The sequence below is a fragment of the Notolepis coatsorum genome (assembly GCF_963971535.1).
Source record: "Notolepis coatsorum genome assembly, chromosome: 1".
NCBI lineage: Eukaryota > Metazoa > Chordata > Actinopteri > Aulopiformes > Paralepididae > Notolepis > Notolepis coatsorum.
In genome coordinates this window covers 291,833,082-291,860,068 of record NC_140165.1, presented here as the reverse complement: position 1 = coordinate 291,860,068, position 26,987 = coordinate 291,833,082, and the positions used below count along the sequence as shown (strand labels likewise).

The following is a 26,987-nucleotide window of genomic DNA, read 5'->3' as shown; positions in this document are numbered from 1 at the left end:
TATATTTAAACGTGCGTTCACTGCTTTACACAAGCTTTTGGATTTAAAAGTCCCATTACAGGCCTGAACCCAAGGCCGGGGCGTCTGTCTGTCTGTCCTGTTCCCTAAATAGAATTGTCTCCTATTCAGCTCATGACATTAATTAAGAGGTGCTCCTCTCCACAACGCGGTATGTTGTGTCGACTGCTTAATCATTCGGTCGTGTTGCTGGGCGAGCGTGTGTTCATGAGAGATAATGCACTAAATGGCAGAACTGCATCCTTTCTTAAAGACGAGTCTTTCATTTGTTGCGACATTAAGTCATTACAATTTGATCTTTTTATGGCAACACTTAATTAGAAAATATTCATTATATTCAGAGTGAAATGTGGCATGGTCTAATCCTCGACACACAGCAGATTACAACCGTCGCTAATGGGGATTGTAAGTTCATTATTAAGTTAGGTTGGGAAAGAAAATATGCCATTCGTCTCCACTGTGTGTAAATTAATATTCATCCCCCGCCCAATAATACAAACTGTCTTGTGTTCCAGTTTCGACTTGGTGACCAACGGAGGCATAGCCACAGCCTTGCACTTCGAGCGCGCTCCATTCATCACCCAGGAGCACACGCTCTGGTTGCCATGGGGACGCTTCTTCGTCATGGACACCATCGTCATGCGGCACGAGGAGAACGAAATCCCCAGCTGTGACCTCAGCAGCTTCGCCCGGCCCGGCCCCGTGGTGTCGCCCGCCCCCCTCACCGCCTTCGCCGGCTACTGCTCCGAGAGGGGAACCATCGTCCCAGAAATCCAGGTGATACCCCCCCTCCCCCCCCATCTGCCCCCTATCTGCCCCCCGTCTGGCCTGCGGGTGGTGATCTACATGGGCTCCTCAATGATTCATGCAACACGTCTCGCGGAGAGCTACGGTACCCCCCCCTACTCTAAAGACTATACATCAAACACCGGGAGGAGCTCTGGCTCGTGGCAGTGCTGTGATTTTATCTGGCCGTTGTAATTGGTCCGTGGAACACGGGCGTTGTGATTGGTCCGTGGAACGCGGGCGTTGTCCTGTCTGAGGAGCAGCAGAATGATGATGATTGCTATTAATTTCTCCGGTGTTGGAATCTCTCCCCAACTGAGATTACAAGTAGGACTTTAAAAGGCCACATTTTTACCTTTTGATGATAGTGGTTTCATGTTTTTATGTATGTATGTACAGTATGTGTGTGTCTGTGTGTTGGTGCCTGCAGTATGTCTAGTGGGTGTCTCAATGCCCTTCTCTAATTACTTTGTCTCCCGGTTTGCTTTGTAAGATTTATGGCATATCGCTGAATTCGGTGTGCAGTCTAGTCTATTTTTAGAGGGGCCTGTCTCTCCTTTCCCCCCCTGAGCCAATGCAGGGACACCAGCCAATTTACACCTCTGCCGGTTAAAGGGCCATTCTGATCAATTAAGCAGACAGACATGGCTACACCCCGCAAGCATCTATAACAAAACACATCATAATCGAAGAGCTCCGCTCCACCCCTCCCCCCCCCCCCCCCCCCTGCCTCCACCGCTCGCTGTTGGTTTAATTGAGCTGAGCAGCTGTCTTAATCGCCGCTCTCGCTGTCCTTGTGTGTAGAGGTGGGAGACGAGGAGGTGACTTACTGTAATTAGTGTAGAGTAGCGTGTCATCTCTAGCCGGGTGTGTCGTTGACCCCTGACCCTTGATCCTAAATGTAACTGATAACAGTACACACATACCACCGGGTCCCCAGACTTGACTTGAGGACACCCCCCCCCCCCCAAACATTTTACCCACCTGTATTTTCTTTCACTGCTGTGCAAGTTAACTTAAGCCCCAAGGGCATTCTGTCGCAGGGCCGCTGTCATATAGATTTGCAGGAACCGCTATTGTCCCATTGAAGGACATGCTATTATTGAATCAATTATGAGTAATGGTCACTGTACTGTGTAATGAATTCTCCATAACACTCCCTGCCTAATTGTTCTCTCATTGACGTTTCTGTGCTCCCCTTGAGTCCATAGACTTGCCGGAGGCAGGGCCTTGAATATCCGGGCCAAAAGACCACAGGAGTAGCTGGCGGCAGAACAAATAGTGATTTATGTTTTGTTTTCTTGCTGCGACCAGCAGCTCTATAGCTCACTCTGTTGGTTGGTTGGTCCGTCGGTCTGTCCATGACAGTGTCCCCCCGTCCCCCAGGCCCCCCCACCTAGCGACCATAGTTTTCTCCCATGGAGGCTTACATTTGCCGTGGAGGTCAAGCGCGTGCGTGTGTGCGCGTGTGTGTGTGTGTGTGTGTGTGTGTGTGTGTGTACACAGTCACTCACAGTTTCTAACCCTCCTAACCTATAACCATTTTATAATATTAACAGAATGAGAACATGTCCTCCCAGTTAAACGATACACAAGCCATGTAGGTCAGCTGTCATAATGGCGGGTTTGGTTCCGCGTCCATGACGTAAAACATTTAAATGTCTCCCCTCGCTCCTCAGTCCTTGCAGGAGGCCGTGCCCATCCCCGGGTCAGACATGAGGCTGAGCTACATGAGCAGCCGCACCCCGGGCTACAAGTCCATGCTGCGGGTGATCCTCACCCACTCCACCACCCCCTTCAACCTGATGAAGGTCCACCTCATGGTGTCCGTGGAGGGAAGGCTGTTCAGGAAGTGGTTCCCCGCCGGCCCCAACCTCGCGTACGACTTCGTCTGGGACAAGGCCGACGTCTACAGCCAGAAGGTCTACGGCCTGTCCGAAGCTTTCGGTGAGTCGTGGAGCGGATTATTATTTATCAACTTTTCTTTTTACTCTGTTATTCATAAGCCACGCGGGTGGCACTTATTATATTGCGTTTATGCAAATGACAAGGCATGTAATAACATAGAAATAGCCAGAGATTACCTAGTAATTTAGGGTAAGATCTGGTAATGACGAGTAAATATTGATGGGTACTACTGATAAATATAATGTAAGTAATTATGAACCAATACGAGGTCCTACTGTAACGTCACTCACAATAATCCCTGTTGCTTCTTTCTCAAGTGTCTGTGGGCTTTGAGTACGAGTCGTGTCCGGACTTCATCCTGTGGGAGAAGAGGACCGCGGTTCTGCAGGGCTACGAAACCACCGCCTCCAACCTGGGAGGATGGGCTGTAGACAGGCACCATGCCCTCAACATCCAGAGCGGTGAGCTAACATGTAGCTAAGCATCATGTTAGCGATGAGCTAACCTGTAGACAGACAGGCACCATGCCCTCAACATCCAGAGCGGTGAGCTAACCTGTAGACAGGCACCATGCCCTCAACATCCAGAGTGGTGAGCTAACCAGTAGCTAAGCATCATGTTAGCGATGAGCTAACCTGTAGACAGACAGGCACCATGCCCTCAACATCCAGAGCGGTGAGCTAACATGTAGCTAAGCATCATGTTAGCGATGAGCTAACCTGTAGACAGACAGGCACCATGCCCTCAACATCCAGAGCGGTGAGCTAACCTGTAGACAGGCACCATGCCCTCAACATCCAGAGTGGTGAGCTAACCAGTAGCTAAGCATCATGTTAGCGATGAGCTAACCTGTAGACAGACAGGCACCATGCCCTCAACATCCAGAGCGGTGAGCTAACCAGTAGCTAAGCATCATGTTAGCGATGAGCTAACCTGTAGACAGGCACCATGCCCTCAACATCCAGAGCGGTGAGCTAACCAGTAGCTAAGCATCATGTTAGCGATGAGCTAACCTGTAGACAGGCACCATGCCCTCAACATCCAGAGCGGTGAGCTAACCTGTAGCTAAGCATCATGTTAGCGATGAGCTAACCTGTAGACAGGCACCATGCCCTCAACATCCAGAGCGGTGAGCTAACCAGTAGCTAAGCATCATGTTAGCGATGAGCTAACCTGTAGACAGGCACCATGCCCTCAACATCCAGAGCGGTGAGCTAACCAGTAGCTAAGCATCATGTTAGCGATGCCCTCAACATCCAGAGCGGTGAGCTAACCTGTAGCTAGGCACCATGCCCTCAACATCCAGAGCGGTGAGCTAACCTGTAGCTAAGCACCATGTCCTCAACATCCAGAGCGGTGAGCTAACCTGTAGCTAATCGCCATGTCCTCAACATCCAGAGCGGTGAGCTAACCTGTAGCTAAGCGTCATGCCCTCAACATCCAAGGCGGTGAGCTAACCTGTAGCTAAGCACCATGTCCTCAACATCCAGAGCGGTGAGCTAACCTGTAGCTAAGCGTCATGCCCTCAACATCCAAGGCGGTGAGCTAACCTGTAGCTAAGCGTCATGTCCTCAACATCCAGAGCGGTGAGCTAACCTGTAGCTAAGCCCTGATTAGTTCCCATTTGCGAGTGTAATTCATTGACACAGCTGGTGAGGAATCATTGAGAGAATTTGTCACGCCCCAGTGCAGACCGCATAAAAGCATGGAGAATGTCAAGCATTGGGTTTGCTAATGCCAGTGTATGATGCACACACACACACAGACACACACAGACACACACACACACACACACACACACACACACACACACACACACACACACACACACACACACACACACACACACACACACACACACACACACACACACACATAAACACACACACACACACACGCACGGATGTCCTAATGTGTCTACTATGCTGCGGCCCTAAGGTGTGCTTTCAGTGACATTGTTCTCTCCGCCCTGTAGCGCGAGGATGTCACACAGTCTCAGACATTTCTTTTATATATTTCTTTATTTTATTTTATTACAGCAGTGCCTTTTTGGGTGAGAGGGCGGGTGGGAGGTCAATTTTCTTTTACCAGTAAATTACTCGCTGAACGCCAGGAGGTTGGAATGAACGGACGGAGGCACATTTGGGGTGTCTGCGAGTGTCAGGAGGGGCTCATCAGAGGAAATGAGGCGTACTCCGTACTTACATGAGAAGTGTGCAGGAAGGTGCCACTTCCATCTGTCACACATGGCCCACTTTGAGTCTGAACGCGCTGTTCTGAAGAGGAAGAGAGCTGTTTCTTCTCAAACAACCCCTCCTCCTCCTCCCCCTCCCTACATCTCTTTCTCCTTCTCCCTCCTCCCTACATCTCCTTCTCCTCCACCCCCTCCCTACATATCCTTCTCCTCCTCCTCCCCCTCCTGCTCCCACCCCTCCTTCTCCCCTCCCGACATCTCCTTCTCCTCCTCCTCTCCCTCCTCCTGCTCCCCCTCCTCCCGACATCTCCTACCCCTCCTCTTCCTCCTCCCTCTCCTGCTCCCACCCCTCCTTCTCCCTCCTCCCTACATCTCCTTCTCCCCCTCCCTACATCTTCTCCTCCTCCTCCTCCCCCTCCTCTCCCTCCTCCTGCTCCCCCTCCTCCCGACATCTCCTACCCCTCCTCTTCCTCCTCCCTCTCCTGCTCCCACCCCTCCTTCTCCCTCCTCCCTACATCTCCTTCTCCCCCTCCCTACATCTCCTTCTCCTCCTCCTCCCCCTCCTCTCCCTCCTCCTGCTCCCCCTCCTCCCGACATCTCCTACCCCTCCTCTTCCTCCTCCCCCTCCTGATCCCACCCCTCCTTCTCCTCCTCCCTACATCTCCTCATCCTGCTCCTCCTCCTCCCCCTCCTGCTCCCGTCCCTCCTTCTCCCTCCTCCCTACATCTCCTCCCGCTCTTCTTCCTCCTCCCCTCCTGCTCCTCCTCCTCCCTCCTCCCTACATCTCCTCCCCCTCTTCTTCCTCCTCCCCTCCTGCTCCTCCTCCTCCCTCCTCCCTACATCTCCTCCCCCTCTTCTTCCTGCTCCCCCTCCCCCTCCCTACATCTCCTCCCCCTCTTCTTCCTCTTCCTCCTCCCCTCCTGCTCCCCCTCCTCCTCCCTACATCTCCTCCCCCTCTTCTTCCTCCTCTTCCTCCTCCCTCCTCCCTACATCTCCTCCCCCTCTTCTTCCTGCTCCTCCTCCCTCCTCCCTACATCTCCTCCCCCTCTTCTTCCTGCTCCCCCTCCTCCTCCCTATATCTCCTCCCCCTCTTCTTCCTGCTCCCCCTCCTCCTCCCTACATCTCCTCCCCCTCTTGTTCCTCCTCCTCCCTCCTCCCTACATCTCCTCCCCCTCTTCTTCCTGCTCCCCCTCCTCCTCCCTACATCTCCTCCCCCTCTTGTTCCTCCTCTTCCTCCTCCCTACATCTCCTCCCCCTCTTCTTCCTGCTCCCCCTCCTCCCTACATCTCCTCCCCCTCTTCTTCCTGCTCCCCCTCTCCCTACATCTCCTCCCCCTCTTCTTCCTGCTCCCCCTCCTCCTCCCTACATCTCCTCCCCCTCTTCTTCCTGCTCCCCCTCTCCCTACATCTCCTCCCCCTCTTCTTCCTGTCCCCTCCTCCTCCCTACATCTCCTCCCCCCCCGGCACCTCTGTGTCCTGCTCACGCCCAAGGTTTTTAGAATCACCCCTGATTTAATTGCTTCCCATCTGCTCCCCCGAACCAGCAGCCGCAGCCCTTAAGATTCAATCAGTCTCGGACAGCGGGATGCTCGGCTGATCGCCTCCGATAGACCGAATGTGGTGTTGCTCAATTTAATGTGGTGCTGCTCAAAGGTTTTAATGTAGTGTTGCTCAAAGGTTTTAATGTAGTGTTGCTCAAAGGTTTTAATGTAGTGTTGCTCAAAGGTTTTAATGTGGTGTTGCTCAAAGGTAGTAATGTAGTGTTGCTCAAAGGTTTTAATGTAGTGTTGCTCAAAGGTTTTAATGTGGTGTTGCTCAAAGGTAGTCAGGTCAGACAAAATGCCACTGGGAGGAGGAGAGCCGCCCTGGACGTGCAGATGCTGAATTTCAAATATGATCACATTGATTGGAGGCTGCAGAAGCATCTCCGAGATTTACATGACTGAGGTTTTTCCAATGTTGTTTAATTTAATCACAATACACCCGCGTCCCGACTCGCGTTTTTTGATGACGGTCTTTTTTATTTTTTTATCTTTTTTATATAGACACTGCGTTTGTCACAAGTTACGTTGCTATAACTTATAACATTAAGATAAGTGTATTAACATTGTTCTTATCTCTGCTAAGAAAGGAGAGCGTGTGTCCGTGTGTGTTTCAACACCTCGTTAAGTACCTGTGAAGCACACGCGACAGACCACACCCAGCGTAAAATGCCCTCGGCTGTAGTCTTTCCACAGTATTGAGAGTCATTACTGTCGAAATATCTAACAATAATTACCTCATTTACAAGTTGTATTTAAGTTTGCAAATAAGGGCAAATAAGGGAACACATTAATGACATTTCAAAGCAGTAAAAAAAAACAAGAGCTTTTTTCGTTTTTCTGACACTTACGGATTACGTCGGGTTTGGTCACGTCGAGTCACATATAGCAATAGGGAGGTGTAGTCTGACGCCACTTTAGTTTCCCACGCGGCCCACCCGTATAGGGATTTGTCATTGGGAAAATGTATTATCGGCTATTGTAATAATTCTTCCTCATGAACATTGGCAAGCTTTCCATTTTTGCACAAAATGAGTTCCCTTCTATCACTAACATTATTGTTTAAGCATTTTTGGTTGAAATACAATTATACATAATTAATTTTACGATTAATTGCGAATTGTTTCATGTTGAGCTATAGATTGTGGATGAATACACACAGAAAGGTGCACCATGCCAATGTTCATGCTTTATTTGTTTTAAACGAGACGATTCAGAAATGTGTCCATTGGAAATACATTGCAATTTCAAGCGAGGTGGACCGGCCGGAAACAACAGTGATGTACTGTAACCACTACACCTCCCTATAGGCACACTTCTCGAGTGCATGTGTGTGTGTGTGTGTGTGCGTGTGTACAGTACGTGTCTGTGTGTATGCGTGGTTTTGTGCATGCATGTGTGTGTGTGTTCCACCTCCTTCATCCAGACCGGTCACAGGTGTTCCTCCTCCTCCTCCTCCTCCTCCTCCTCCTCCAATCAGACCGGTCACAGGTGTTCCTCCTCCTCCTCCTCCTACTCCAATCAGACCGGTCACAGGTGTTCCTCCTCCTCATCTTCCTCCAATCAGACCGGCCACAGGTGTTCCTCCTCCTCATGTTTTCCTCTTCCCATCAGGCATCCTCCACATGGGCAACGGGGAGAACGTCTTCATCTCCCAGCAGCCTCCTGTGATCGGCAGCGTGATGGGGAACGGTCGCCGGCGCAGCATCTCCTGCCCGAGCTGCAACGGCCTGGCCGACGGCAACAAGCTGCTGGCCCCCGTGGCCCTGGCCTGCGGCTCCGACGGCAGCCTGTACGTGGGCGACTTCAACTACGTGCGCCGGATATTCACCACGGGGAACGTCACCAGCGTGCTGGAGCTCAGGTAAAGCCAAGCCTGCCCACACGCCCCGCCCACTCTCCCGCGGCTCCAAATGGAAGCTCAGACGGGGCTCACAGGTCATAAACCACTGAGGTTCAGATTCAGATTTCTTTAATCACCATATTATATACAAATGGAACGTGATCAAACATTTTCAGTGCATGACTATTTTCCACAAATAATAATAATAAATAGTGATAAAGTGCAGGACAGAACAGTGAGTGTTCTGCAGTGGTTGGGGACATGTATACAGTGCAGCACAAAGTTCAAAGGTCCAGCCATAGCAGCTCGCCATAGAGGGGGGGGGGGGGGGGGGGGGGGGTGGAGCAGGGGGACACCTGACTCATTTACCAGGCGAGCTGCTGAGGGGAAGACGCTGAGTCTGTAGCTGAGAAGCTCGAGACAGACAGGAAAGACCCTATGGGCCCTAGGATTGATGGTCTGGCCTCTCTCACCCACCTGCATCAGCTGGCGCTTGGCTTTGATGGGGCCTGGAGAGCATGTAATGAGGTCTTAACTGCAGCTCAACTAACCCGCTCTGGGAAAAGATTGATGTCTTTGTTAGTGTCAGCGAGCGACTTAGGAGGAGACGGCAAATGAGATCTCGCGTCATGGCTCTCTTTTAATTACTTATATCCACTAACAACTAACATTTCCTCTCTGTTCTCTTTCGTTTTTCTTTCTGCTGCCTCTGGCTCTCTCTCTATCTCTCTCTCTTTCTCCTCGGACAGAAATAAGGACTTCAGGCATAGGTAAGCCAATAGAGGGCATTAGGATGAATATCTGTCCTCACGCTGACCCCATCGAGTGCCTCAACATCATATCTCCCTTTACGTTTCCTTTGTTTCCAATAAGCTGGCGCTCTATTGATTCTTAAGCTGACCTCTCCTGAGCCCTCAACATGTTCCTGCATTCCGCCTCGCAGTGTGTGTCCACCGCTGTGATCTTTGGGTGTGTGGGATAAAATCTGTGAACTATTATTTTTAATATGAAAGAGAAAGGCGGTAGGAGAGCGGCGTGCCTCGTTCACCTCGTTCTTTATTGGTGTAATCGCCCGACACTTCCACGAAAGCCGCTGGTAAAGACATGTATTTATTTCTCTGGAAAGAATAGCCAGTATTTTATACAGGTCAAGTCAAGTCAAGAGTTTTATTTGTCACGGCATACGAGTATACAATGAAATGCGGGTGGTCTTGCCCGCAACGATGTGCATAATACAATAGTAATAACATATAATAGAATCCAATAGAACGACATTGTGCAATAAACAAGTAAACAGGTACTCAGAGCGGGGGGAAATGAGAGGGTTTAATCTTTCAAACGTGTATTCCCAGTTTTATATTTAGTTATTAAATGGTTTGCTGTGATTAGGCTACATTTGAAAAAGTAACTGCTGGTTTGTTGTCTTCTTTTGTATGGAACAGGGACTCGAGTGCTCTTTCAGAACGCACATGCAGAGTGGTTATCACTGACGGACCACGCAGCGTAAGGGGGGGGAGGGGTGGGGGGGGAGGGTTGGTTGGGCCCGTGGGAATTGTCATTGTATGCTGATTTTAGATAGCAGGTCTCAGCCAAAGAGCTATGGATTGATTTTCTATCAGAGGGTCGTGACTTAAGCCAGGGATGATGCAACCGCGCCGAGGTTGAAAAGACGAGTGACACTAGTAATCTGCCATTCATTTCAACGCTGAACACATCAAGAACACACTCACAGAAGCTCTTCCTCCCTTTCTCTGCGCGCCCGCACCCTCCTCCCCCTTCGCTCTCTATCTCACACCACATGTGCGCACACAAACGCACACCCCATGCACCGCTCTCTCTCTCTCTCGATATATCCCTCTCTCTCTCACTCTGGAAGGGAAACGCCAAAAGCTCTATTCATTTTTGCTCTTAGCACTCGACACACATTTGCATATTAAAAAGGAGCTTTATCCCGAGAAGACACAGTGTGTGTCTGTATAATACAGGGCAGCGTCTTACTGTACATATGCGCCATGGTGATAGGGGCGCGGGGTGGGGGGGGGGGGCAGATGATCTCTCCACAATGTGCACCGACCCCCCACTAAGGATGCCCCCCCACCGCCCGCTCAAACCAGTGCCCCCTCCGTCGCTGTGCCAGCATGCCGCGAAATCCAATTATCTTCCACAAACTAGATGTTGTCAGTGAATATAGATGGGAGACCACGGCCGCGGCTCAAGGTCAGAGGAATAATGCCTCGTAGTTTTAAACACTGGGGGATCAGCGCCGTTTCTACATGCAATCTGGAGCCGATAAGGTATCAGACGAATTGCATGTGCCTAGATAGATAGAGAGGCCGCGCGGCAAGAAGGACGCGAGGATCCAGGAATCGAGGCTCTCTGCCGTGACCTCCCGCGAATATGGGAGTCGTTTATTTAAAAAATATATATATAATCCAGACCAAGCCTGTTCTGCCTGGAATGAATGAATGAATGAATGAATGAATGAATGAATGAATGAATGAATGAATGAATGAAAACTTTATTTAACAGATTGCAGAATGGGTACAATACAGTACGGCTCAATACACACAATTGTTAAGGGGATGCAGACCTGAGAAAGACGTTTGTCTTGTTTCCATCAGGGTCCCCCATTTTCAATTCATATAGACATTTATGACATACACAACATACATGACATTTATGAACGTGCAACCGGCGTGGAGACTTTTTAACTTATCACTCAACTTAGTCAGCGGGACCGACGGTGACATGTTCGCCCCGCGGTTCGCCGCAGTGTCCTGTCACCGTGGATTCGTCGGAAGGTCAATCGTCATTCAAAGCGACGCAGCGCAGAGTTGACAGTGCCACGGACCCCACTTTGAATGACGCCTCGCCGACAGGTCCAGTCCGTAATGATTATCAGCTGTGGCAGAACTGTGCTGAATCGTGCCCCCGTGACTCAAAACGTCTCCGAGGTGATGACACTCTCGCCACTGCGTTAGCCGCTACGGCACCAAACCAACCGCCTGTTGGGCACAATGAAGAAAAGAGAGGGGGAAAATAAGAAACGTAAAGTGAGTCAAAGTAAGGCCTGTGAGAGCGGTCTGGCCCTTTAAAAAAAAAAAAACAGACATCCAGGCATCGTGGACACATTTTTCAATAGTGTACAGCTTTATTAAGTGTAGATGTGTTTAAGCTCAAATTATGCTTTTACTGTAAGTGGTTTGAAGTGGGCTCCCTCTACAGTGAGAAGAGAAGTGCCACTCAAATTCAATTTAAAGGGGAACAACAGGCTTTTTATAATTTTTTTTATTATTATTTAGGGAGTATTACAACATGTTCGAAAAAAAAGCCTGCCCGTACTCATGCCTGCGTGTTCACCGAGAACACAATTCAAAGCCTTGTGGGAGAGAGTCAACGAGGAAATTAATGGAGCACGGAATAACAGCGAAATTAAAATTGTAAATACCGATTCAATAATGCTTGTAAGCTAGGACAGGTATACAGTAACATACATTTCTGTGAACGGCGCAGACAGACGAGCAGTACTCTCATCAATTTGTCCGATTTGCTTTTTGTTTACATGTCAGATTCAGTCATGCTTACTAGCGCTGTGTAGGGTTGACTGAGAGTAGCAAGGGTGATGTCGGTTGCAATAGTCATTTTGACATTGAGAATAACTGCAAAATGTATCAAGCCCCGTCTGCACTGATGCCCTAACTTCCATCTGGTGGTAAAGCTCACAAAATCAATGGACGCTGGAAAAGAAACAAACTCAGAAATGTAAGATATACTTACCCTAGCTTCAAAGCTTTTCATCTTCCAGAAAATGGTACTCTATTATTATCTACTATTATTGAATATGTAATTTCGCTGTAATTTCACCCTCGTCATTGATGACGCTCTCCCCAAAAGGGTTCTCGATGAATGTGCAGACATGAATACAGTGCAGGCTTTTTTTTTTTTTTTTGCTGTATTACCCCCTAAGCAATATTTTTTAAATGTCCATTGTTCCCCTTTTAAATGGATTGTAATAGCGTGAATGTGGACCAACGACATTACAATTACATGCCACTATGAACTAACTAGTCCCATAGAATTATACATAAAGGCCGTACAGCCCCGTCCTGGTTGGGGCTTCTCTGTGGGTAAGTTGTAGCTTAGTTTCTTTCTCCATAAGTGATTAGATGCTTTTTCGTCTCGCCCCTCAAGTCGACCGACCACTGTGTGTGTGATGTGGAGGACTTCTGTCTGATTTAATAAGCTCAGCTCTTTTTCTCTCCGCACCTCCATTCCCACGTGTGCGTACCGCCATATGTATGAACCGTACACACTCCCCGAGAGAAACGTCTGTTTGGACCGTACACACTCCCCGAGAGGAACGTCTGAAGCACACCTGGCCCTCTGGCTCTTTTTTAGGGTCATATTTTATTTGTTTTGCTTCACAGAACGCCACACTTTCCCGTAATTGGTTGTCGTTTCGAGTTTCTAAAGTGTTTTCCGTGCGCAGGGAGGGTGTAGCTACACGGTCGTGGGTTAAGACCCCTCTGCTTTTTAACCCCCCCCCCCCCCCCCCCCTTGTGTGTGTGTGTTTGTACCCAGAGGATCAAATCCCGCCATTTCCACCAAAGCTGTCTCCACCGATGTCTCGATCAATTCTCAGCTCCACACCCCATGTCATGTTTAATCTCACTCTGTTTTCATTTTTTTCTTCTCACTTTCCACGTCCTTGGTTGGAACTGTAACCATCCCAGTTGGCTCCCTGCTCGACTTTGGAATCCATTTTAATCGTATCAAATGATGGTTTTATTGAAAGCCCTTGTAGCTTTTATTGACGTGGTTTTTTTTCTCTCTCTCTCTCTCTCTCTCTCTCTCTCTCTCTCTCTCTCTCTCTCTCTCTCTCTCTCTCTCTCTCTCTCTCTCTCCCTCTCTCCCTCTCTCTCTGTCTCTCTCTGTCTCTCTCTCTCTCTCTATCTCTCTCTCTCTCTCCCCCTCTCGTTCCGTCCGCTCAGCAACAGCCCCGCTCATAAGTACTACTTGGCCGCGAGTCCCGTGAATGGGGCCGTCTACCTGTCGGACACCAGCAGCAGGAGGGTGTTCAAGGTGAAGACCCTGAGCGCTGTGAAAGACGTGGCCAAGAACCTGGAGGTGGTGGCGGGGACCGGAGACCAGTGTCTCCCGTACGACGACACGCGCTGCGGGGACGGGGGCAAGGCGGTGGAGGCCACTCTCACCAACCCCAGAGGTATTAGTATGTTTGCAAATGGGTTTGGGTTCTAGAGGTTTCCTGGGTTTTAACCCTTTCACTACCACACTACAGACGGTTAACCGTCTGTAGTGTGGTGGTAGTGAAAGGGTTAACCCGTTGTTGTGTGGCAGTGAAAGGGTTGAATACCCAATCAGGGATTCTTCAGAACCAGTGTGGGGTGTATTATTCACATACTGTACATTGTTGAAGACTTTGATCTGTAGATGGTAAATAAGCTACTAAAGCTACTAAATCATAATATACATATTTTTTATTTTTTTTACAAAGATCACAAATTACAACATAAAAACACTTTACAGCCACACGATACAGGAAATAAGTGTTAGTTCCTTCAAGAACTCTTTCAATGAAAACACGTCTCCATTCTTATTTCCTCGTTTTTTTGGGGGGGAGGGGGGTGCTTCCCATTTGTTTACATTTGGCTGATTGCGCCTTTTTAAGGGCAATTCATTTCATATAATAATGAAATGATTTTGAATTAATAGAAGAAGGAGGATTGTATTTCCCTTTTTACTGAGACAGTATTCGGCATGATGGCTTTCCAGTAAAGAAAGCTCCCCTGCTAATCGATATGTTCTGTGGAGCCCCACGCTGTGCCACTGATGGACTCGACTGCTGTGCCACTGAAGAGAGGAGTCGTTGCGACGAGCTCAATACGTTTTCATACATCACGTTATTTTCTCAGCTCCGCCACCGGGGTAGCTCGATAGCTTTGGACCGGATGGGTTCTTTCTCTCTCTCTCTCTCTCTCTCTCTCTCTCTCTCTCTCTCTCTCTCGCTCTCTCTCGCTCGCTCGCTCGCTCTCTCTCTCTCTCTCTCTCTCTCTCTCTCTCTCTCTCTCTCTCTCTCTCTCTCTCTCTCTCTCTCGCTCGCTCTCTCTCTCTCTCTCTCTCTCTTCATGAAAGCAGCATGTCTTCCCATGTCATTTCCTGGGGCTCTTCTTCCTATTTATTTTTTTCTCTTTCCCATAATATTCAGATGACGCATTTACTCATCAGATCACATACCTTCTCTTCTTCATCTCCTCCTCCTCCTCCTCCTCCTCCTCCACCAGCGCGTTCTGATTCACACGTCCAGAAATAACACTCAAATCCCTGTTGCATCTCGCTACGTGTGCTGTTTTGTTTTGTTTTTATTAAGGATCCCCGTTAGCTGGTGCCATGGCTCCCAGCTAGTCTTCCTGGGGTCCACAATAGTCCAGATATCTGCAGGAAAACAACACGTCGCTCCAACTGGATACTTTTACAGTAATGCAGAAATGTTGAGATATAGAAGCAAGTCGTTGAGGCATCCTGGCCTTAAAAGAACACGCCAACATTTTGGGAAATTAGCTTAGGGGTTTTACCCCTTTTCTCTAGGTGGTATATACTGTAGCTGGAGGTGCATGTAGAACGTCTGTAGAGTGCACATCAAAGGGAGCTCTTCTCTCCTACAGAAAACACCTGAAACGCCTCGTTTGTAGTCCAGCCTTTTCCTGAGAAAAGGAAAGAACTACAAGGACCAACCTCTTCTTCCGACACGTCTACGTCACCATGTAACACAATGTATTAGTTGGTCCTTGACTTCCGTGTCCCCACTTTTCAAGACGGCGGCTCGCTCGTAAACTTTCTCTTTCCACCTAAACGGTTTGCTAAGATATGTTTCTGACAACATTGTACTGTAGGTGAGGAATACATATATGCAATTGCTGGATCCTCATTCATATTTTGATCTGCAACGCCTAGTTTGATCTGAATTTTGCAAGCCAGGTGCCTCTTTCTGGCGTGGGAAGCAGCAGCTCATTTGGATTTAAAGGTACAGACACTGTGGCCCCGTCCATACGAGCACTGGTTTTAATATAACCATGATTGTATGTGCGCAGTTGCACTGTTCGGCCACACACAACCGGGGATTTGCTACACTGCAACCGCGGTCTTTGAAACCGGTGGCCAGGGTGAAGTTTTGCGGTTTTGCAGTTGCGTGTAGGCATAGCAACCGAGGTTATTCCCAGTGTTTACAGCAGAGCTGTCACAATTATTTCCCATGTTCACGGCAGACCGCGGGGTAGAGAGATTAGAGCAGAGCCAGCTACACCAGTGTTTACAGCATAGCTGTCCCAAGTAGCGTTATATGAAAATGATTGTAACAAACTTTTGTTCAAAACATATCGTCTGTGTTGAAGAGTGTTGTGATCGACTGATGTCTGTTGTCGCATTCCTGACCTGACGCTCAGAATAAACATGTAGCTGCAGCTAAACTAAACTCATGTGTTGTCAAGTTATTGTTATAAGGAACCCAGTCCAGACTGCATCCCCTTAACAATTGTTTGTATTGAGCCGTATTGTATTGTACCCATTCTGCAATGTGTTAAATAACGTTTTGCATCCATTCGTAGCGGTAACGTTACCACATTACGTTAGCATTTGAGCTATATACTATACATAGATATAGCCATTCACATTAGCATGTAGCTAACAACAACAACACCGGCGGTCTTTTGTGAGACTAAACTATCCGCTCTTGGTGGTAAATTGTGTTGCTGATGGTTTTTGTTTTATCAACAAACAAGTGAGGCAGAACACACAGTGAATGTATCCGTTTGTTTATTGCAGTTTCTTTCTTTGCTGAAAATATATGTTCCGTTGGCAAAATGATCAATAGGGTCCAGCTGTGTTTCCAAACAGGAAATTTAGTGAGCGTTGCGGTTTAACCTTTTCTGATTGGTTGAAATGGCCTTCATGTCTGAACAACATCGCCACCTACTGTTTTGGCATTGTACTACATGCCAAAACATGTATCGGTTGCTGGTGCCGTGGGTACGCAGTTATACACGGTTGTTCACCTGTGTTCACCTGTGTTGACGGAGTTTTATTTTTTTCAAACTTCGGTTATATTAAAACCAGTGCTCGTGTGGACAGGGCCACAGATACAGCCCGTCGAGAACAGGACTGAAACAGAGGGGTATAGAGGTATGCTAGAATGCATAATCTGAGTGTTATTTTCAGCACAAAAAAAATTTAAATACATGTTTTTGGGACCTCAGAGACCTACAGTATATGACCTTCTTGAAAAGGAGCATGATGGGTTTTAATGTTCAGTTACGGGAGTGTGCGTGAGCTTTGTGACAAACACTCAGCCTACTATGATATTTTCCATTATTTTCTGCTGAATCAATACGCAGGTCGTATCTGATCCGATGCCTCTGTTGTCCTCCGCTATTGATCGACAAGAATCGATTCCAGGCGTTCATTTTTATTACCATCATTAGTCCTTAATTGTCATTTATTGGTCCTCGTTCTTCCCGTTATGCGTCTGATAAACAGAAGCGCTAATAAAGACGTGCTTCCGCCTTGTCTGTCGCCTGCAGGCATCACCGTAGACAAGTACGGCGTGATCTTCTTCGTGGACGGCACCATGATCCGTAGGATCGACCAGAACGGCATCATCTCCACCCTCCTGGGCTTCAACGACTTGACCTCCGCACGACCCCTCAGCTGTGATGCCGTGATGGACATCTCGCAGGTATGACCTCTCTGGCCCCATGACCCCCACCCCCCCCCCCATCTGGCCCTCACCATTATGTCCATGTTGACCCTGATCTCTTGATGCATCTCTCCACCTGAGGCCTCTGGTTCTGCTGCTGGAAGCTCTTGGAGATAGGGATGCTGCTCTACAAAGGCAAAGCTGCCTTTTGTATGGCAGTACCGTAGTGATGTAATCCATACACGTGAAAAGGTGTGCAGATAATATAGTGCTATAGTATACATACACATGTAGAGGGTTACAGATATAGTGGTATACATACAGTACACATGTAGAGATGAAATACAATGGTGGTATAAATACTCATGTAGAGGGTTACAGATATAGTGGTATACATACTGTACACATGTAGAGATGAAATACAATGGTGGTATAAATACTCATGTAGAGGGTTACAGATATAGTGGTATACATACACATGTAGAGAGTATAGATTTGGTGGTATACTGTACACATGTAGAGGGATACATATATAGTGGTACAATACACACGTAGAGGGGTACAGATATAGTGGTATACATACACATGTAGAGGGATACATATATAGTGGTACAATACACACGTAGAGGGGTACAGATATAGTGGTATACATACACATGTAGAGGGGTACAGATATAGTAGTATACATACACATGTAGAGGGGTACAGATATAGTTGTATACATACACATGTAGAGGGGTACAGATATAGTTGTATAAATACACATGTAGAGGGGTATAGATATAGTGGTATACTGTACACACGTAGAGGGGTACAGATATAGTTGTATAAATACACATGTAGAGGGGTACAGATATAGTGGTATACTGTACACATGTAGAGGGGTACAGATATAGTAGTATACATACACATGTAGAGGGGTACAGATATAGTGGTATACTGTACACATGTAGAGGGGTACAGATATAGTGGTATACATACACATGTAGAGGGGTACAGATATAGTAGTATACATACACATGTAGAGAGGTACAGATATAATGGTATACATACACATGTAGAGGGGTACAGATATAGTGGTATAATACACATGTAGAGGGGTACAGATATAGTAGTATACATACACATGTAGAGGGGTACAGATATAGTGGTATACTGTACACATGTAGAGGGGTACAGATATAGTGGTATACATACACATGTAGAGGGGTACAGATATAGTGATATACATACACATGTAGAGAGGTACAGATAGTATACATACACATGTAGAGAGGTACAGATATAATGGTATACATACACATGTAGAGGGGTACAGATATAGTAGTATACATACACATGTAGAGTGTACAGATATAGTGATATACATACACATGTAGAGGGGTACAGATATAGTGGTATACTGTACACATGTAGAGGGGTACCGATATAGTGGTATAAATACACATGTAGAGAGGTACAGATATAGTGGTATAAATACACATGTAGAGAGGTACAGATATAATGGTACATACACATTTAGTGTGAGGGATAGTATCTGTGTTTTTTTTCATAGACGCAATAGATTTACCAGAGACACTCACTTATAATGAGGAGACTCTGAGCGCTTTGAATAGAGAAATCCGTAACCCTAAAGATGGCGGCAACAACAAAACGACTAAAATAATTAAATGTTGTGTTATTTTATGTTGAGTAAAATCATAATCTACTGCATTTTTTGATGAAATGTGAGTTTTAAAGATGTTTAAAATGAATAAAGATATCTGCAGTGAGTGGTTGCCATAGTAACTAAGCACGGTTTCAGAAAGCATTGGTCGGCGCATGGTGTAGAAGGTGTCGGGTCTCGTTACTTGCCGTTATCAAGATGGCGGCGGAGTGAACAGAGAGAGACTTTGGATTTACCACAGAAATACTGTAGTGATTCATCATAGTATGTCTGGTAGTGGAATATTCCAGAAGTGTATGGTGAATCAAGTATTCCTGGGGTTTTACCATAGAAACACTACGTACGTATACGGGTATCTCTACAGATAGTATTACTACAGTTAATTTTCATACGGACACTGTCCAGTGTCTCTGACGGACACTTTCAGCACAGATGTAGGAGAGGACCACTGGCCTATAGCTGCAGGGAGACGCAAGAGATGACCGGGACTTAACTAGCCATGCCCCCGCCCCACACCCACTTGACTCCACACTGTCACTGACACACACACACACACACACACACACCACACACCACACACCACACACACACACACACACACACACACACACACACACACACACACACACACACACACACACACACACACACACACACACACACACACACACACACACACACACACACACACACACACACTGCTCCAGCAGACAGAAGGCCCCAGGCAAGGGCACAGCACTGAGGGTCACACCCCCCTCTGGCCCTGCGACTCCCTGATGGAAATGACAAAGCGGACTTTCTGCTGCATTTCATCTGCCAATAGCAACCCTCTCCCTCACGCATGTTACTTCTCTTTGTGCGAGACCTGGATTTGGCCCATTGTTTGATAGGTAGGAGCCACTACTCACCATGGCATCCTGTAGCCAACCTCCCTATTCCAAATAATATCCTTGATTATTACATTCTGCGTCGTGACGATACATAGCATTCATTTGTGTGTGTGTGTGCACGTGTATGTGTGTGTGTGTTATTTCTTTTTTTCTCTCTATGTATTTAGTACTGGGGAAAAAACACATTGAGGAACTGGTGTGTTTGTGTTTGTCTCGTATTTTGTTCTTGCACAAAGCAATAAGAGGAAATAAGAAAATCGTATGTGGGATTCATGAAAGTCTGTTCTTACCCACCTGAATAATGTTGATGAATTGCGCTTGATCTTAAATTGAATGTGCCCCCCCCCCCCCTCCCCCCACACACAAATATCCTATAAGACCAGCTGGGAAGGAAGAACTTTACTTTAAGAACTGTGGTCTTGGAGAACAAGTGCTGCTGTCTGAGCTGAAGACCAAAACCAAGAATATAATTTCCCGGAGTGTCAGCAGTGATATCAAATGACCATGATGAATTTGCTGTCTATATTTTAATAGAAATAAAGAACAAAATGGTTCGACATGACACTACACTCCAAGAGACATAGTGAGTGCCAGTCGATCATAACAGCAACGAGAGCAGGACAGAGAATGACGTCTCTATGAAATAATAGAGTAAAGAACTGACAATAGGCTGTAATGGCAGTTAAGGTAATGAAAGGCTACCTAAAGGCTACCTAATACAGTAGTCTACCAAATAGGCTAATTCCCAACACATGTATGGGTTCTCCCTGCTTTTTCATTATGAATGTATGCCATAATCACTATAATGTTCACAATCACGTTAACAATCATTAGTCTGTATTATCCCTTTTTCGTTCTAACATAATCTACATACAGTATTAATTTGCATTATCTACTTGTATGTATTGATATCTTTTTGCCACCGATATTAAACGAGTGTTTCCAAAGGCCGGGCAAGTGATTTATGGACTTTGTCTCTTCATAATAGGTGTTTGAGCAGCGGGGCTGTTGTGCGTATCTCAGTATGACAGGTCTGCAGTGCTCTTAAATTGGTGAATGTCACAAAATTGCTTAAGCTGTGTGTACACATGATTGAAGAGGATGTGCGTTCTTGCATGAGGCCCATTGTCTTAACAAATCCTCTTCTCAAATCTTCTTTTCCCTGCTGCGTCCCTCATCCTCAACCCCAGTCTTTCAATATTAAAGATTCAGTACAATGAAAATCTCATTACATCTTTATAATGTATGTTTATATAAGGTATGTTGTCAAATTACCCAAAATGTTAGAACTGTTGTTGTTGTTGTGAAAATGATGACTAAAGCCCTTTGATCTCTATCCCCCGGGATATCAACAGAATGATTTCAGATATCCAATCTGCTTCCCTGAAGACATTGAATATTTTACTCATGTTACCCTGATTGGCCCATCAGTCTGTTGTCAGTAGTTGTAAAGAATATCAGCAAGCCAGTCCACAAACAAGTAATGAAACTAGTTTGCTACAATTTATTACATTTTAGAGGTTCAAAAACATCCACAGCAACTGTGGCAATGTATTTATTGCTAGCACAGGTTAGTCTCCCATAGCAACTGATCACACTGGTTACACATTGCATTTGTTTACATTTGAAAGCTTCCTGTATTATAATACTAACTTGACATCTCCTTTCGATGAGCAGAAGGCCACGCCCCCTCAACATACTGAGAGTTGGCTGGGCTCTAAAACAGATGGCGCACTAAAACAGTTATAACCTTTATTTTATTTATTCTCGAAAAAGACAATTGAGGTCACCCTCATTTTCAATGTCGTCGAGACTTACAGACATTTCAATGCATAATTCTTTTTTTTCTTTTTTTTTTATCTACTTTTTCTCCCCATTTTCTATTTCTCTCCCATCCCAATTTCGTGTTATCCAATTCTACCCTCCCCTGTCTCGAATGTTGTTAGACCATGCCTCCCACTGGTCGGCTGCAATGTGGACCAAGCCTTGCATCACGTGTCCCCTCCGGTACACGGGAGGCAGCTGTCGCATCTTTTCACCTGTATTGTGATAAAATGTGTGATTTTCCATTCTAAATCAATAAACTATTCAATCAATCAATCAATACAGCGCGATCTCTCAGCGGCAAGGAGTAACGCGTGGGAGGCTCACGCTGCCCCTGTTGCTTCCTGATTCTGCTGTACAGGTGCACCAACCGACCTGTAGGAGTCGCTGTCCACAACGTCCGATCCCCACCCACCGGCTTTCCCACCCCCTAACACTGCCAATTGTATTAGTATGAACGACCAGCCAAGCCGAAAGCAACGCTGAGAGCTGGGCTCGAACCCAGCATCTCCTGCGTTAGTGGCGAGCGCCTTGCCCACTGCGCCACTTATGCATAATTATTTTACAATATAATAATAATAAATAATAATAACTCTATCTATATAGCACCTTTCACAGATGGACCACAGCCCAAAGTGGCCCACAGCAAATAGCATAAAATGAACAGGGTGGGTCCGGGTCGTTGTAAACAGCGACTCCTACAGTTCGGTCGGGGCGCCTGCTCAGCGCGGATAGGATCTAAGGGGGGTAGTGTGATCCTTCCACATGTTACACCCTCTCAGTGAGAGTCCACGCTGCCATGTGAAAAGAAGTGGTTGATTGGCTGGATGTGTGTCGGAGGAAGCACGTGATAGCCTCCACTCTCCCAGACCGACTGTGGGGGGTAAGTGCGCAGCGACCAGGAAGGGGATTGGGAATTGGCATAACGACTAACATTGGGATTGGGAGAAAATCGGAGGAAAAAGGAGGGAGAAAAAGATATAAAAAAAAAAAAAAAAAAAAAAAAGTAGATTAGATTAGATTAGATTAAATTTATTGTCATTACACAGTACAAGATTGTGTACGTCTAACCAGGATGTGACAATCAACAGTCAGTTGCAATATAAAACACGTATAAATAAAACTGTACAGTAAAGTGCAATGGTTAGCACAATGTGAAATGGTGAGAATACAAAATATAATTAAATCTTTAAAATAAAGTCTACATAAGCTATGGCTATATACACAGGTATACAGTGAGGTGCAGTGGGCTATGTAGAGTTTTGATTCAGAAGTCTGACAGCTGAGGGGAAGAAACTATTCGTGGTCCTGTTGGTTCTGCCTGGGAGGCTGCGGTAGCGTGCCCCAGAGCGACTACCCCGCAGGCGGGTGAACAGTCCATGGTTGGGGTGAGAAGCGTCTTTGATGATGTTCCGTGCTCTCCGTGAGCACCGCTTCTCATAGATTGATGAGATGGGGGGGAGTGGGGTCTTGGTGATGCATTGGGCTATTTTCACTACCCTCTGCAGTGATTTCCGGTCCTTAACGGTGCAGTTGCCATACCAGACTGAGATGCAGGTGGTGAGGATGCTCTCAATCGTACAGCGATAAAAGTTCGCTAGCACGGGAGAGGGTAGGTGGAGTTTGGCCAACTTCCTCAGGAAAAAGAGGCGCTTGTGGGCCTTCTTGACCAGGGTCGAGGTGTTGGTGGTCCAGGACAGGTCCTCAGAGATGTGAACTCCCAGGAATTTGAAACTACAGACACGCTCAACCTCCTCTCCATTGATGTGGATGGGGCTGTGCTTGCCTGTTTTATTTTTCCTGAAGTCCACCACTATCTCCTTCGTTTTTTTGGTGTTGAGGGCCAGGTTGTTATTAGCACACCACAGAACTAGGTACTGGACCTCTTCTCTGTACGCCGACTCGTCATTGTTGCTGACTAGTCCCACCACGGTGGTGTCGTCTGCAAACTTGACAATGGTGTTTGAGCCATGCACCGGTTTGCAGTCGTGGGTGAAGAGGGAGTAGAGAAGAGGGCTCAGCACGCAGCCCTGCGGTACACCAGTGTTCAGGATGAGAGTGGAGGACTTGAGGCTGTCCAGTCTGACATGCTGAGGTCTGTCGGTCAGGAAGTCCAGTATCCAGTTGTAGAGGGAGGAGGCGTCGATGCCAAGGTCATGGAGCTTGGTGATCAGCTTGGAGGGGATGATGGTGTTAAACGCAGAGCTGGAATCAATGAACAGAAGTCGCACGTACGTGTCCTTCTGGTCCAGATGGAGGAGGGCAGGGTGTAGTGCTGCGGAGATGGCATCGTCCGTACTCCTGTTCTGGCGGTAGGCAAACTGGTAGGGGTCAAGTGAGGGTGGTAGGCAGGATTTAAGGTGAGCCAGGACTAGCCTCTCGAAGCACTTCATGATGGTGGAGGTGAGTGCTACGGGTCGGTAGTCATTGAGGCTCTCTGGGGAGGCGTGTTTAGGGACAGGAATGATGGAGGTGACTTTGAAGCATGTTGGAACTTTTGCCTGGGCCAGGGACAGATTGAAAATCTCAGTCAGGAGGACCCCCGTCAGCTGCCCAGTACAGACACTGAGTACCCGCCCGGGGATCCCATCGGGTCCAGCAGCTTTTCGTGTGTTGGTTTTGCACAGTTCCGCAAACACGTCAGTGGGGGAGAGTGTGAGGGTCAGGTGTTTGGCAGGGCTGGGGGTCTTGATGGCCCTCTCGTGGTTGTCCCTGTCAAAACGGGCGTAAAAGTAGTTTAGGTCGTCTGGGAGGGAGGGGTCAGTGGTCAGGGGGGTGGCGTGTTTGGGTTTGTAGTCTCCTGCAAGCCCTGCCACAGCGCCGGGGGTCAGAGCCATTTAGATGCTCCTCGACCTTGAGCTTGTGGTCGTGCTTGGCCCGTTTGATGCCCCTCTTCAGATCGGCCCGGGCTAGACTGTAGGCTTGTGGGTCACTTGATCTGAAGGCGATGTCACGTGCCTTCAGCAGCTGGCGGACCTGCCCGTCCATCCATGGCTTCTGGTTAGGGAAGATAGTGATCAGCTTGGTGGTGGTGACCTCGTTGATGTTGGTGCTGATGCAGTCCAGGGTGGAGGAGGTGAAGGTATCAATGTTTGCGTGAAAGTCCACTGTGGCCTCCGCAGCAAAGTTACTCCAGTTGGTGTTTTGAAGCCGATGCTGAAGTGCCAGGGCCCTCATTCATCAACGTGTTCTACGCACAGATCTGTGCTTACCCTGTGCGTACGATCATTTCTAAGCAAAGAGTGGGATTCATCAATTTCGATTTGAACTTGACTCCGTGCTTACATCTACGCACAGGTCAGACCAGGCATACCTGGCGCCCAGTGGTAGAATATATTATTACAACAAGGAAATGAGCTTCTGTGCATAATAACACTGGCATGTTCTGTACGAACCGTAGTTCATTATAAAATAGCAACAGTAGTGTAATTATGGTCAAAACCCTATAAATAGCATTTGGAATAATAGATCTTTCTCTCAGAATGAATGCAGCATGGTTTATATAGCGTTATCGGAATATACGGGGTGTAGGCTACTGACTGACTGCGCTCCGCGTAGCTTGATTGATTGATTGATTGAAAAGTTTATTAACAGATTGCAGAATGGGTACAGTACAGTACAGCTCAGTACATACAATTGTTAATTGGGGATGCAGACCAACTTTCGTCTTGTTTACATCAGGGTCCCCCATTTTCAATTCATCATAAATCATAAAGCTCAACTCGTTATTATTTTGCGCAGACCGCAGAAACACGGGAACGTTTTGATTATATTTAAAAGGCTTTACGTTAAACGAAACAAGTGGAATTTCGAAGCTGTAAGCAGAATACAAGTCATATGAATATAGTGTTCTTCCCCCTTTTTACTGTATAAGAAAGAATAGAAAACGCATTGCAATGACACCAGATAGTGGACAGACTATGTACAGTATATGATGGGATTCAAGTTCGCGTTTCTGTTGATCATAGGCATGCTGTCAGAGTATGATATCTTCAAACATTCTAGAACATTTGTCATCACAGATCATGTCCTAATAGAACATAGGCTATGGCATGGATCGTGATATTGTGTGGACTGTAAATTACTGTACCGGTACCACCCATTGTGACAACAGCCTTGTGAGTCCCGCACACAAACATGATGGAATTCAAGTTCATGTATTGAAAGGCAGGCTACATCATACATGCAGTGAGATTCATTGTTCTTGTATATGTTCTCTATTATTGTTTATATAGGCTATCCAATACTGACATCAAAATAGATTGTAGTATGCCTCTAGAAATCATATGCAGCAGGTAGAAAATTGACGGGAGATCCATCGCGATTTGGAATCAAATTGAGGAGAACTTTAATCCCTGGGTATTAATCAAACAACACGGGAAAAGGCAGTCATATTCCAGCGCGGTCTTTATTAGCCGACAACAAAATAGATGCCTCTAAAAATCATATAGCCAATCGAACACAACTAATAAAGGCATTCATATTACAGCACGGTTATAATGACAACCAACGCCAAACAGTGGTCAACGAACGGTCTTTATTAGTATTTTGAGCTGTCCAGGCAGAATTGCAGCAATGGTCTTAGGGAGCCGTTGATATCTGACATCACCGTTTACAAATCCGCCTTTTATTTATCCCATAATACGCGATAGTGTCTTCTTGGTTCGACAGCAGTGAATTCTCCGTGGAGTTTCTCAGAGTTCCGCTCGGGTCAGTCCATTATTTCACATCCCATGGGGGGTGTTTCCTCACTTTCATGACCATATATGGATAATCATGCACGAGCATTGACGGTAGAACAAAGTTCTACGGAGGAGCATAGAGCCTGCGTACGCACCGTGTGATGAATCCCGACTTCCCTGTGCGTACACTAGTTCTACATTCCGTGCTTACGTGTGGAAATAGAACATGTTCTACGCACACATTGATGAATGAGGGCCCAGGTCTGCTCCCTCGGGCCAGGCTTTCACAGATTTAACTATGGGCTTGATTCGCTTGATGAGTGGTTGGTATTTGGGTAGGAGGAACAGTGAGATGTGGTCATGTAGTGCCATGTACAGTAGAACGAAGAATCAAGACATAAGAATAGGCCTAAAATAAGTACAATAAGTACAGTGTTATATTGAAATTCTTTATTCGGAATAACCCCTTGAGATGTAGCATCTCGTTTTCGAGGGGCTCCTAACACAATACAATGTATGTACATTTTCAGAAGAAGAAAAAAAACACACAAAAAACATTGGACATCGAAACAGTCTACAACAACAAAATCAACTGAGAAATGACATTACAAAATAAGTAAACCAACATACAAGATCACAAAATAAACAGGACAAACAAAACAAAACACAAATCAAGCAAGGATAGGAATGGATTGTTACTTCGTACGAGATAAGTTTCAAGTTCAAGTTCAAGTTTCAAGTTTCTTTAATAGTTGTCATACAGAAGTACAGAATACTTTTGTACAAAATGCTTCTTACTGTTGCGCTCCAGAGACTGTGCATGACAAGATAAGTATGAAATAAAAACATAGTAAAAATTAGAAGTAAAAAAAGAGGTCACAGTGTTCAGTTTAGACATATGTACAATGTTCGTAGACGTAGTTACC

The 26,987-nt window shown here is 46.6% G+C and overlaps 1 protein-coding gene across 1 annotated transcript in view; it reads left to right on the top strand.

Annotated features, from left to right (window-relative positions):
• The window catches only part of tenm4 (teneurin transmembrane protein 4), a 345,863-nt gene that overhangs the window by 269,722 nt on the left and 49,154 nt on the right, over nt 1-26,987 (top strand). Inside the window, exons 19-24 of the mRNA XM_084310380.1 lie at nt 534-795; nt 2,484-2,751; nt 3,030-3,173; nt 8,061-8,310; nt 13,281-13,513; nt 16,884-17,038. Coding sequence (XP_084166506.1) covers nt 534-795; nt 2,484-2,751; nt 3,030-3,173; nt 8,061-8,310; nt 13,281-13,513; nt 16,884-17,038 — 1,312 coding nt within the window. The remainder of the gene's footprint in view (nt 1-533; nt 796-2,483; nt 2,752-3,029; nt 3,174-8,060; nt 8,311-13,280; nt 13,514-16,883; nt 17,039-26,987) is intronic.